This window comes from Sparus aurata, chromosome 11 (assembly GCF_900880675.1).
Source record: "Sparus aurata chromosome 11, fSpaAur1.1, whole genome shotgun sequence".
Lineage (NCBI taxonomy): Eukaryota > Metazoa > Chordata > Actinopteri > Spariformes > Sparidae > Sparus > Sparus aurata.
Genome location: NC_044197.1, coordinates 8,625,822 through 8,638,678, shown reverse-complemented (window position 1 = coordinate 8,638,678; position 12,857 = coordinate 8,625,822). Strand labels below are relative to the sequence as shown.

At 44.1% G+C, this 12,857-nt stretch overlaps 1 protein-coding gene across 3 annotated transcripts in view; it reads left to right on the top strand.

The window, feature by feature from the left end:
* Window positions 1–12,857, top strand: part of usp24 (ubiquitin specific peptidase 24) — a 33,483-nt gene that overhangs the window by 17,678 nt on the left and 2,948 nt on the right. For all 3 annotated transcript variants that reach the window (XM_030432957.1, XM_030432956.1, XM_030432958.1), the window contains 33 exons: window positions 120–342; window positions 447–609; window positions 825–986; window positions 1,634–1,704; window positions 1,811–1,971; window positions 2,054–2,115; window positions 2,249–2,440; window positions 2,538–2,652; window positions 2,738–2,882; window positions 2,963–3,082; window positions 3,192–3,317; window positions 3,435–3,533; window positions 3,648–3,730; window positions 3,830–3,971; window positions 4,056–4,175; window positions 4,813–5,027; window positions 5,785–5,909; window positions 5,998–6,139; window positions 6,285–6,435; window positions 6,582–6,677; window positions 7,118–7,221; window positions 7,312–7,425; window positions 9,353–9,560; window positions 9,666–9,755; window positions 9,963–10,065; window positions 10,159–10,277; window positions 10,430–10,543; window positions 10,668–10,733; window positions 10,825–10,891; window positions 11,027–11,105; window positions 11,231–11,306; window positions 12,258–12,344; window positions 12,470–12,580. In XM_030432957.1, the coding sequence (XP_030288817.1) occupies window positions 120–342; window positions 447–609; window positions 825–986; window positions 1,634–1,704; window positions 1,811–1,971; window positions 2,054–2,115; window positions 2,249–2,440; window positions 2,538–2,652; window positions 2,738–2,882; window positions 2,963–3,082; window positions 3,192–3,317; window positions 3,435–3,533; window positions 3,648–3,730; window positions 3,830–3,971; window positions 4,056–4,175; window positions 4,813–5,027; window positions 5,785–5,909; window positions 5,998–6,139; window positions 6,285–6,435; window positions 6,582–6,677; window positions 7,118–7,221; window positions 7,312–7,425; window positions 9,353–9,560; window positions 9,666–9,755; window positions 9,963–10,065; window positions 10,159–10,277; window positions 10,430–10,543; window positions 10,668–10,733; window positions 10,825–10,891; window positions 11,027–11,105; window positions 11,231–11,306; window positions 12,258–12,344; window positions 12,470–12,580 (4,051 nt within the window). The remainder of the gene's footprint in view (window positions 1–119; window positions 343–446; window positions 610–824; window positions 987–1,633; window positions 1,705–1,810; window positions 1,972–2,053; window positions 2,116–2,248; window positions 2,441–2,537; window positions 2,653–2,737; window positions 2,883–2,962; window positions 3,083–3,191; window positions 3,318–3,434; window positions 3,534–3,647; window positions 3,731–3,829; window positions 3,972–4,055; window positions 4,176–4,812; window positions 5,028–5,784; window positions 5,910–5,997; window positions 6,140–6,284; window positions 6,436–6,581; window positions 6,678–7,117; window positions 7,222–7,311; window positions 7,426–9,352; window positions 9,561–9,665; window positions 9,756–9,962; window positions 10,066–10,158; window positions 10,278–10,429; window positions 10,544–10,667; window positions 10,734–10,824; window positions 10,892–11,026; window positions 11,106–11,230; window positions 11,307–12,257; window positions 12,345–12,469; window positions 12,581–12,857) is intronic.

The following is a 12,857-nucleotide window of genomic DNA, read 5'->3' as shown; positions in this document are numbered from 1 at the left end:
CACACACACACACACACACACACACACACACACACACACACACACACACACACACACACTCTGGGCTCCGGACCATGTTAGACTTCATACTCAATCATTTTTTTCTTTTCTTTTTTCAGGTTTCTTCTGGTTGGCCAGAGCATGCCTGCAGCGCTGGATGATGATGTCATCAGGGATGGCGACTCGCTGTCATCTCGTCCTTTTCGAAACGCAGGACGGGCCGGGCGACAGCTGTCTCTCTGTGGGACGCCAGAGAAGTCCTCCTACAGGCAGATGTCTCTGTCTGAGCGCTCCTCCATCAGAGTCGAGGAGATCATACCTGCTGCTCGTGTTGCTATTCAGGTAATGAGATCAAATACACTTTCCTTCCTGTATCGAGCAGAACAATTATAGTGTTCATTCAGCACATAGATTCATCTTGTGATGTCTTTTGTTTTTCTTTCTAGACCATGGAGGTGGGTGACTTCACCTCTACTGTGGCCTGTTTCATGCGTCTGACCTGGGCAGCTGCAGCGGGCCGTCTGGATCTGGTTGGCAGCCCACAGCCAATCAGAGAGACCCACTGCACCATTTTGGCGCCGGGAGTCCGCACTAGAGTCAGCAGCACAGGTGAAACACAGAAAATTCACTTTCGTTTCATACAGGTGCTTTCCTATTGTCCACAAGTTCTTAACATATAAGCTGAGAACTGTCACTGGGTGTGGTAACTATTCTGTTCAACTTCATTCCTGCCATTTGTTTTCAACAGCTCATGGCCAAAGCATTTACTTTGCCAGAAACAAAAGTGAAATAATGAAAGACAAATGTCTTGTGTTTGTTTGCAGGAAGTAACTGCAGCTCCAGCAGCGAGGGCGAGACGACCCCAACAGCGCTGCATGCAGGAATATGTGTCCGACAGCAGAGTGTGTCTATCAAAGATACCATCATCGCCCGCGAGGCTCTGTCGCTGCTGGTGACCTGTCTGCAGCTACGCTGTCAGCAGCTATGTAAGACTTTACAAACACGAGGATGTGTGGCATGATATAACAGACAAAGCTTTTCAGTATGTAGGTTACATAGCTGCAGTTTTTGCCAGACCTTTATGATCCATTAGCGGCCAAATCTGACCAAAACTTCTGGGAAAAAGTTTTCACACTCACTTGAGGTGGTTATTGCATTTTTCAAAAAGACTCAATGTGCTTAATTGGGGATGGAAACGGACAACTTCTGACATAAACTTGTGACATTTTAGCCTGAGTGACTGATCAGCTCTTTACGCTCGTAGTGAAACATCAGATTTAAACAGTCTCCTCATCGATCCACACAGATCTCATGTAACCTTTTGACATGTTAATACATGAAACAAATGAAAGTCATATTTTCATTTTTTCCTATTGTTTTGTAAATTCAACTGAAGCTGTTTTTGTCATGTGACCTACTCTTCAGCTATTGTTTAATGTTTTCCGACTGGGGAATTAGGGCAACCTACTGCTCATCTCCATTAACCAAATGCTAATATACGAGTAGTGAATGGAAACAAGCCTACATTTTAATTTCCTTTAGCCAATTTCTTGAATTTCAGTTAAACTTAGAATACATTTTGATGGAAACAAAGCTCATGAAACTAAATCCTCCTCTTTGTTTCTCTCTCCAGGTTCTTTTTACAACCTTCCCGCTGTCAATGATTTTATCATTGATATTCTGCTGGGATCTCCCAGCGGAGAGGTAAACAACACCCTTTATTTGTTGTTTAATAGACTGCAGCAGAGAAATGTATCCCAAACATGGCAGAGTGTGTTTATATTCTGGTCTCCGTCCCTTCCTCTTTCAGATCCGCCGTGTAGCTTGTGATCAGCTCTACACCCTGAGCCAGTCGGACACTTCAGCCTTCCCTGACATCCAGAAACCCAACTTGTTCCTCCTCCAAGTAGTTCTTACTGCTCAGCTGCCACTGTGGAGTCCAACATCTGTCATGAGAGGGGTCAACCAGAGGTAATTTAGCATGAAGCACTGCAGATATACATGACTGAAGCTTAAGTAGACACTTTTGTTGATGTTGCTTTTTTCCTCCCAGGTTGTTGTCTCAATGCACTGAGTACTTTGACCTGAGATGTCAGCTTCTGGATGACTTAACAAGTAAGCAGATTTTCAGTCACTTTGCTCAGTACTTGGATGTGAATTGGTGTAAAAGAGAGGTTATAGACTTTTGTTTCAGCCATTAAACCTTATTGTTTCTCTCTGCCTTATATTCTCTGTCCTCCTCCTTTAGCTTCAGAGATGGAAGTGATAAAAGTGAGCGCAGCCACCATGCTTGAGGATGAGATCTCTTGGCTCGACAACTTTGAGCCCAGTTGGAGCTCTGAGATGGAGACCAGTGAGGCAGACAACATCCTCCTGGCAGGACACCTCCGCCTCATCAAGACCCTGCTCTCACTGTGTGGCAGTGAGAAGGAACATCTCGGTGAGCACAAGCAAAGAAACATGCACACGTGACTGAAACCGAAGTTAAGTTAAGATCAATAATATGTAATCTGACGATGTGTAACTCTTGTCTTCAGGTCCGTCTCTGATCCAGCAGCTGTTGGATGACTTCCTGTTTCGAGCCTCGCGCATCATCATCAACAGTTCAAACCCCACACCCTCCCCAGCCCCGAGCCATGACTTCCACCCCAAGTACGGCATGTTAATCCTTTTTAATAATTTTTAACAAACCGCCTTGAAACCCCTATGTTAATCTTTTGTTGTCTCTATCGGTCAGGTGCAGCACAGCCAGCAGCAGGCTGGCAGCCTACGAGGTTCTGGTGATGCTGGCAGACAGCTCCCTGTCAAACCTCCGACTCATCACCAGAGAGCTCATGTCCATGCACCACCAGTCTGATCCCTCCCTCTGCAAGGAGTTCGATGTAAGAAGCTGAATAACACTTCTTACAATTAAATATAATGATGTTTTAACCTTGAAGCTAACTCTCTGTGTCTCTCTCAGTATCTGCCTCCAGTAGAAAGCCGCTCAGTCTCAGGTTTCGTTGGGTTGAAGAACGGTGGCGCCACATGTTACATGAATGCTGTGTTTCAGCAGCTCTACATGCAACCCGGCCTGCCAGAGGTAACACGTGTTTGCTGTGTGCTGTTTACCTTTGGTAGTCACCAGAGGGCATCTGCTCTGTGAGTCCAGACCGAGTTTCACACACTAATTATTTATGTTTGGTTTGAAGGCTTTCCTGTCCATTGAGGATGACACCGATCAGCCGGAGGAGAGCGTCTTCTACCAGGTCCAGTCATTGTTTGGTCACCTGATGGAGAGCAAGCTGCAGTACTACATTCCTGAGAACTTCTGGAAGGTAACAGACCGTTTATCTCATTGAAAGGGCGCTGATGATTCAGTATGCTCTGCCTCATATTTTAGCTGAATTCAGCGTATGACCTATTTCACACATGCAAATTTGTGTCTCTTGCAGATCTTCAAGATGTGGAACAAAGAGTTGTATGTAAGAGAACAACAGGATGCATATGAGTTCTTCACCAGCCTGGTGGACCAGCTCGATGAACATCTCAAGGTAAAACTCAAATGCACCATAACACACCATTTTTAAAGAACAGCCCCAGCTAAGTAATATAACACCTCATTAGTTGTAATGATATGATTTATGATGAAACTCCTTTTCTTCCAGAAAATGGGTCGAGAACAGATCTTCAAAAACACATTTCAGGGAATCTTTTCCGACCAGAAGATTTGTAAAGACTGTCCTCACCGGTAAGCAACTCCAGATGTTTTTCCTTGAACTTCAAGTTATTTTTTTATTTTCAGAAAACGTCACAGATGATGTTTGATATTTGACCTTTCATCATACAGGTACGAGCGTGAAGAAACATTCATGGCTCTGAACCTGGGAGTGACATCTTGTCAGAGTTTAGAGATCTCATTGGACCAGTTTGTGAGAGGAGAGGTGCTAGAGGGCAGCAATGCCTACTACTGTGAGAAATGCAAGGAGAAGGTGTGTATAGTACTACGCCTACTTATATTCTATCACACTGATATCATGTGTACTTACAGTGTTTACATGTGTTCACCTGCACAGAGAACCACAGTGAAGAGGACATGCATCAAATCCCTGCCCAGCGTTCTCTGTATCCACCTCATGCGCTTCGGCTTCGACTGGGAAAGCGGACGCTCCATCAAATATGATGAACAAATACGGGTACGAAGTCTTTCTAATCACAAAATCACAAAATCTAAGAAAAGGTGTTTTCGGGCCGTTGTCAGTTAAAAGTATAAATGAATAGACAGTAGATAATTTTCAGCGAGTAATTTCCGAGAGAAAAAGCTAAAATGTTCTGATATTATCTGAAGATTATTGAATCCTGACAAATGTGGATCATTTTTGAGAAGGTTTGGTTTAGTTTTTAGTTTTGTTCATTTTTTTTGTTAAGAGGTTTATATCACCTCACCTTGGAAAATTGATCCAACACTGCAGACACCATCTCTTGCCGTTTATTAGCTTTTCTCTCGTTAATTTCAAATGTGTATGTATAACTTTATCATCTCAAAGGATCTTTCAGTTTTTTCTTGTAATTCTACCACTTTGCTCTCAGAATATCAACAGTTTTCTCCGAATATTATTATCCACATAAATGTACAACTTTCGGATTTCACTCTCAGATTATTACCCCCCCTCCCCGAGCTTTATAATTTATTTATTATTATTTCATCTTCAATGTTCCCAATACACTGTTGTCAATATCTCCATTTACAAGAATATACTTTCCTGTCTCACATTACCTCAAATCCCAGATTTGTAATATGATGAATGTGAATTCTGTGTTATTGTTGCACAGTTCCCCTGGGTGCTGAACATGGAGCCCTACACCGTCTCTGGAATGGCTCGCCAAGACTGCAGCGGCGATGGCGGCGAGGGGCGAGCCGATGGAACCTCAGGAGGGTCGCCCAGGAAGAAAGTCACGATCTCTGAGAACTATGAGCTCGTAGGAGTTGTTGTCCACAGCGGTCAGGCTCATGCTGGACACTATTACTCCTTCATTAAAGATAGACGGTAAGTCCCTCCTCCTCTCACTCATTTAAAGGGCTAATCTCTGAAAATACATTCATGTTTTAATGTTATTCCCAGAGCGACGTGCTGCTCTCTGATTGAATTTTCCAGCTCTGGTTCCTACTTTACATAAGAAGCACGTAACCAGTGATTAGTGGAGCACGATAAGCTGTTGCTTTAGCTTTCCTGGCAGATTTTAGATGACCTCCTTGGGGCACATGAATGCAGCATCAGACTTTGTGTGGGCTGTCCTGGTTTCGTTTGTAAGCATCTCCAGATGTCTGGCTCCGCAAGGCAGGAATGCTCACTGAAGAAGTGGAATGTAAAGAGACCACAGGAGCTAATATCTGGCACCATTTTCTCCCTCGCTCGCTTGTTCCTATCCCCGCTGAAGACTACAACAAAGACAGTTTGTTTTCAGGACGTCGATCTTGCTCTAGGAAATGAGAGAAATTTTGGAGCTGCTGTGAAGTCAGTTTTTCTCTGTCAGTAAGAGATCAGTGATCTGATGTGTAGATAAGTCAGGCTGGGCGGCGTGCAAGTGGTTCATCCTGTTGTGGTGACAAACCTGTCAGACAGTGAGTTGACCAGTATGATATGTTCCACTCTAAACTATTTAGTAAAACAAAATTTCTAAATCTTGTTAGCATTCACTCTGCTTGAGCCGCGCCTTAAACTGAGTCGGAACAGTGTGCACATGTTTTATTATGGATGCCGTTTTTGTATCTAATCGGGTGTTTTCCCATCCTCTGTCTCTTAGTGGTAGTGCCCGCGGACGTTGGTACAAGTTCAACGACAACGTGGTGGAGGAGTTTGACATGAACGATGAAACCCTGGAGTACGAGTGCTTCGGTGGAGAGTACCGCCCCAAAGTTTACGACCAATGTAAGTGACGCACAATTGCTAAACTTAAAAAGTATGTGAATCTCGACCACTGAACACGTTGTTAACTTTAATGTGCGTGTCCGTGCAGCCAACCCATACCCCGATGTGCGGAGGAGATACTGGAACGCCTACATGTTGTTCTATCAGAAGATCAGCGACCAGAACTCACCCGTCCTGCCCAAAAAGAGCAGAGTCAGCATCATGAGGCAAGAGGCTGAGGACCTTACACTGTGAGTGAACCTCCAACTATATACACATTCTCTCTATGTCTTTGATAATGTATCATTATATTCATGGAGAAAGTAGTTATTTATTTATACATGAAAAGCATTTAGGAACAGCCATCATCATCTGTCCTGTGTCTTTGTTTCCCAGGTCTGCCCCGTCCTCTCCTGATGTCTCGCCACAGTCCTCTCCCCGCCCTCCCAGGGCCAACAACGACCGACTCACTCTCCTCACCCGTCTGGTCCGCAAGGGAGAGAAGAAGGGCCTGTTTGTAGAGAAGATGCCTGCCAGCATTTATCAGGTAAAGTTGGCATCAAGCTGCCTGACTGGAAGTAACCTAGAGGTCCAAAGATATAAAGTCTGTGTTTACACCACCTTAACATTCGTTCTGTCGGTAATGGAGGAAGCACCAGGTTCATCTGGCCTCTCTGTTTTGTGTTTGTGTAGATGGTGAGAGATGAGAATCTCAAGTTCATGAGGAACAGAGACGTCTACAACAGCGACTACTTCAACTTCACCCTCTCGCTTGCCTCCGTCAATGCAGTACGTGCTTCTATATTTCTCAATTTTCAGGAAGCAAATATTCTTGTCCACATTTGCATAATATTTATTTATCTACTTCCCTGTTGCGCAGTGCTTTCTTTTTAAGTAGATGCAATCAGAATCACAGTTTTCACTCGTACTGCTTTGCTACAAATCATAAAACCCTTTCAGACTCAAAAGAGCTAATAATCCTCAAATATTTGGGGAATTTGTTCTACTTGAATTATGTATGAAATGTTTCCTTTGGTTCTTTTTCTCCTGCCATGAATGCCTTTTTGTTTCTTCACTTTGATAACAAAAGTGCATCACTCAAACATTGTCAGTGTAATCTGGTGGAAATTATGTGTGATTAAAACCCCGGTAAATCACACAGACATGCAGTTCATATGTCAGTGATGAGTTTTGTGGCTTCCAGACAAAGATATTCATGTGTGTTACAGACAAAGCTGAAGCATCCCGACTACCAACCAATGGCCAAAGAGAGCCTTCAGCTGGCTGTTCACTTCCTCCTACATACCTACCTGCACACCAAAAAGAAACTCAGGTATGTCCTCACATACATCCAACCCTGTGAATAATGAACATCTCTTATAAGCATCCATGTTTACCTATACTCATGTGTGACCTGCTGCAGGGTGGACACGGAGGAGTGGATGGCCACGGTGGAGGTGTTGCTGACGAAGAGCTGTGAAGCATGTCAGTGGATGGTGCAGTACCTGGTTGGACCGGAGGGACGAGAGATGACCAGGTCAGGGCTCGCCTGCCGGCTGTTACATGTGTACAACACCTCTGTCCACCTGCTCCACAAGTGTTTTCAAAAAGCGTAGTCTTCTCCAAAAGACAGCACGCTGAGAACTACATTCTCACTAACACACACATCTATCTATGACATCACTTTATGCAGGCCCTGAAACATCAAGCATGGATATACTGTGTGTCTGTAGGGGCCTTGGACTGAGTTTTATCACTGCAGCACTTTTGTAGCTGTCCTAGTGATATGCGATACAGACTTGGCAGCTCGCAGCATTGCTCCCTCATTCCAATCAATGCACACTGAACTCTGTGACCGGGGTCAAGTTATTCCACCCTGGTTCTGCTGCAGCAGCCACTAAAGCGTCACTCACACTCTTTATACTTTGTATACTCAAGCTTTGTATATAATTGATTTGCAGATCTCTACAGTCAACCTGCGCCAGACAAAAGATTTTCCATATTGACTTGTAGTTGTCAGATGAACACACCTACGCATTTCTAATATTGACCGAATTATTTAGATATACAATTTTTGGGCAATGGACGAATTGAGCCGCTTGTTTATGACATCGCCAACAGAAAAAGCAAGATGTTAATGATTTAGAATTTATTGGAAAAATCAGCAAGGAGACTGAATATTTTGTTAATTTATTTGAACAGAATAAAACATTACATTGGATTTGTTCAAAAGTAGGAATAAATAACTTCCAGCTTCTCAAAAAACAAATACTCTTATCATCACAAAGTTCTCTCTACAAATTAAACCCTTGACTCAACCAATCACATCTGTTAACTGGCGTGTACAGCACTGTTTTGTTCAGTCCTCCTCATGGCTTCATATCCCAAAGGGAGTGTTGCAGAAGTGGAGCGTCATGCCGGCCTGATGTTGTTGAGTTGCTCAGATTGCGTTTATTTCATCATTTCTCCTTGACTTTTGTGCTGCTGTTGAGTAGGCTGTGTAGTTAAATGGCTTCGGAATTTGTTTGTTTTAAGTGTGTATTGTTGTAATGTTGATCCAGAGTTTGCACAGGATGTTTTATTTTGAAAATTGGCCAGATGCACCATGTCATTCTGCTGTCTTACTTCCTGTCTGGCTCGACTGGCGTCCGTTATCAGCACACGTTTCCTTCTATACTACAGTGAGGTTCCGTGTAGGACCGGTATATCAGGGGGGAACAGTTACTGTATTCCCAGTTCCGTTTCCAGCTCCTCCTGGCGGTCCAAAGCACTGGTGCTTGCAGTGTAAACACCAGCACTCCCAGTGGTTAACGTCCTGGCCCTAGCAACAAGGTCCAGCTCCCAAATGGAGCATGAGGGGTTTTTTTGTCGGCCTAAAAGACTAATGAGTACCTGGTGAAACCTAATAAAAACACACTATTTGAGCCACTGCAGTGCCCTTGAACAAATAATGACATCTGCACTGGCACATTTGTGCGTGCGTGCGTGCGTGCGTGCGTGCGTGCGTGCGTGCGTGCGTGCGTGCGTGCGTGCGTGCGTGTTACTGAATGACTGGATGTTGAGATCAATATGGATTGTGAACTCCTGGAGCCAGAGGGTGGTTTTCCTAAAGTGTATGTGTGTGTTTTCCAGAAAGGTGTTGCCTTTCACAACTATGAAATGTTAGGCATGGGGTGATTGTGTCCTCCTCAGAAATGATTGGTCGTTGAACATCAGTACACGCCGGCCCCCTTCACATACCACACACCCCTTCCCACAAAACAGAGATCCAGTCGCACTCAGCTGTGTGTCTCGAGGCCAAACACACCAGAACAAGTTTAGTGTCCCACACAAACAGTGTTTTCAACTGCTCTTCTGTTTTCAGGATGTTTTCACACCATTATCATCATCATTAAATTGAAACACTTTCCTTCTGTTCATCATTTTAAAGACTGATATTGATTTTGACCGTATGTCCTCCTCAGAGTTTGTCTGTTGGAGTGCAGCGTGAGGGAGGTGAGGGTGGTGGTCGCATCCATCCTCGAGAAGACTCTGGAGAGCGCGCTTCACTTTGGAGACCCAGGACTGGACAACCTGATGGACGCCCTGCTGTCCTTATTGGACAAAGACGTTCCCGAGAATGTGAAAAACTGCGGCCAGTACTTCGGCCTCTTCAGCAACTTCACTCAGAGGGTAATAAACCGTCAACAAACAAGTAGTGTTTAGTGTTCAACTCCCAAACATGAAACAAAATGAGAAAAAGATGGTTTTCTCAGTGTTTTGTCTTCTCTCTTACAGGGTTGCGGTCCGTGCCAGTTGTTGCTGAAACACTCAGCTTATCGCCGGATGCTCATCTTCCTGTTAGGACCCAACAGGCAAAACAACCAGGTAGAACTGCACAATATACAGTGTTTAACAGAACAGTATGTATTGGTTCACAACACTTTCACCTTTTGAATTGTTCATTGTTTGAAGAAGTTTTGAATGTTATCAGCATTTAAAAATGACAAATGTTCATTTAAGACTCAAGAGTGACAAACATTTAGCTTTTACTGCCCACAACAGTACTAACTGTTTCTCTGTGTGTCTCTACAGAACCGGCGGTGGAGTCCAGCTCAGGCGCGAGAGTTCCTTCACCTCCACAGCACCCTGGCCCTCATCACTCTACACACTGACCTCAACTCTCAGCGGACGCAGGGTGAGACACTTGAATCAAATCCACAGGCTCGCAGCGCTGATGTTTTTGTACGATCCAGCTCTAATTCATGATGCATTGATTTCTCACGTGTAGCTCCAGGAGTGTTTAAGCTGCGTGTGAGCGGCGTCCCGTCCTCCACCCCGCTCCTCCCCCTCCACGCAGACATCCTGGCTTCACTCTTCACTCCAGAGGGACAGCCTTACCTTCTAGAGGTAACATCCAAAGACACGACTCGCATGACGGATTTCAGTCAATCTTATCATAAAGAATACAAAACCAGACAGTCATTTATTTTAAGCCATGGCCTGTTTATCAGAGCCGCTCTGACTGATGTTCTCTCTTTGTCCCTGTGAATCTCCACCAGGTGATGTTTGCCATGCGCGAGTTGTCAGGTCCTCTGTCTATCCTGATAGAGATGGTGACCTACACTTCGTACTGTAACGAGCCCTTCTCCCTGGGCGTGCTGCAGCTGCTCAAGGTAAAAAAAGAAAAAGGAAAAAGAACAAGAAAAGTCTCCATGACCTCAGAGAGACGGCTGTCAGGGCTGTCAGAGTCATTCAGTAAATGATTTTAAACTGTTCTGAACACTTTGTGTCTTGTAGACGCAGCTGGAGACGGCTCCACCTCATGAACTGAAGAACATTTTCCAGATGCTGCAGGAGCTCCTGGTGAGTGACAGCCATCAGTTAACTCTGTGACCTTCAGCTTATGATCCATTATGATCAGCTTGCTAACAGCAGTTTAATCTTTTTACATCAGGTGATGGAAGATCCTCTGCAAGCCCAGAGACTCAAGTATGCTTTTGAGTCAGAGAAAGGCCTTTTGGGTATGACTTTGTAATTTCTCTTTCCATCTATCATTGCTTGACTGCCACGCCACTTGGCAACATTATCACCTTTTGTGTTTTATTATAAAATGGATTTGTTGAATGTATAGAAACACGAGTGCTTTCTTTTCTCAGCCTTGATGCATCAGAGCAACAACGTGGACAGCAGGCGCTGCTACCAGTGTGTGAAGTTCCTGGTCACATTGGCCCAGAAGTGAGTACATCTAAGAGTCCGATGTCAGAGTATTCCAGGAGCAGTAATTCTCCTATATGTACCTCAAAATATTTTATTTTTTTTGGCGACATAATTACAAGCATCTTTTGAATTTTTCTAACCAGGTGTGCTCCAGCCAAGGATTACTTCAAAGACTTGTCCGGTCACTGGAGCTGGGCAGTACAGTGGCTACAAAAGAAGGCAAGTTTATTTTGACTGTATCAGAGATTCACAGTAGGTAGCTGACAGGATACAAGGGGGGAGAGAGATTGGTTTGATTCCAACGAGGATCTTTGTTTCACAGCATCCCCAGAGATGTTGTAGTTTTGTCATCAGTGCCTTAAATCTCGAGACCAAACCCTTCTTATCTAGTGTACCTCCACAGCCCCTTATTAGCTAATTATTTCTACAGACTTTTAGCTCTTTCAACCAATCACACATGACCTTAAGCTAACCATTTATACATGACAAGTTAACAATTTCAACAGTTTATGTAGCTCAATACTTTCATGACATCTTAGTCACAAAAGGCAGTGTTCAGGTGTCATCGCTGCCTTTTTTCTTAAAATTAGTTGACTTACTCCACAGTCTTTTCACATACTCCCAAGAACCTGCAATATGACTTTTTCAGGGCTAATACCAATTGTTAGAAATCAAGGAGACTGAAAACTGATATTTTGGATATTCATTTGCAGTAAAAATGTAACTCTTTGTGTCAAAATTTCAAACAGTACAATTTACTCCAGTGCTGTTTTTCCATTTATTGCTACTTTATACTTCCTCTTCGCTGCCTTTTATTTAATACATTTAATAACTAGATACTTGCAGTTTCAGATTTTTCCGTGTTTGTAGGCTGTTGATTGTGACGTGTTACCATTCAGTGAGAGGATACTGCATCAGAGCCAAAATAGCACATTTTTTAAATGACTTTATTTTATTGGCAATCTGACAGCAAAATCATCAATACTGATCATCAGAAAAATGTTGAATATCAGCGCTGATAATAAGAAAAGGGCTGATATACGGTCACACCTACGTACAAGTACCTCTAGTTTTAAATCCCTCCCAGGACCAACAGGACACCCAGAGGAAAACAAGTCATACCTGTGTGCTTATTGTGCTCGTGCATCACACGCCTCTCTCTCCCCGCAGATGACAGAACATTACTGGACTCCCCAGAGCAACGTCTCCAATGAAACCTCCACCAACAAAACCTTCCAGCGCACCATCTCTGCACAGGTACACACACATGTTCCAGCACCAACAACACAAACGCTTGCTGTCACCGGTACTTGACGTGTATTTTTTCTTCTCTGCTCTTAAGTGGCTCACGTGTGTTTCATTGTCTGTGTCAAACTCTGCAGGACACCTTGGCCTACGCCACAGCGTTGTTAAACGAGAAGGAGCAGTCTGGCAGCAGTAACGGTTCTGACGGAAGCCCAGCAAATGAAAACGCCGACCGCAGCCTCCGACAGGTAGCCATCAGCCGCGGCAGCAGCGCTAACCGCTCTGCACAACGGGCTTCTTACATGACTCATTGCTCATGCTCGGTTCACCCAGCCAAAAAGAGAAGAATGGAACAAAAATGGAACATCTCACTGGCTTCTGTCAAACGCTGCGAAGGCAGTTTGTTGCCTCCCACGGTTGTTATTAGCGGTGGATTTGAAGCTGCTTCATTCTTCTCTGACTCCCGCTACGGCTGACAGGATTCCCACACAACACAGGGGTGTCGGACACAAATAGATTCCGATA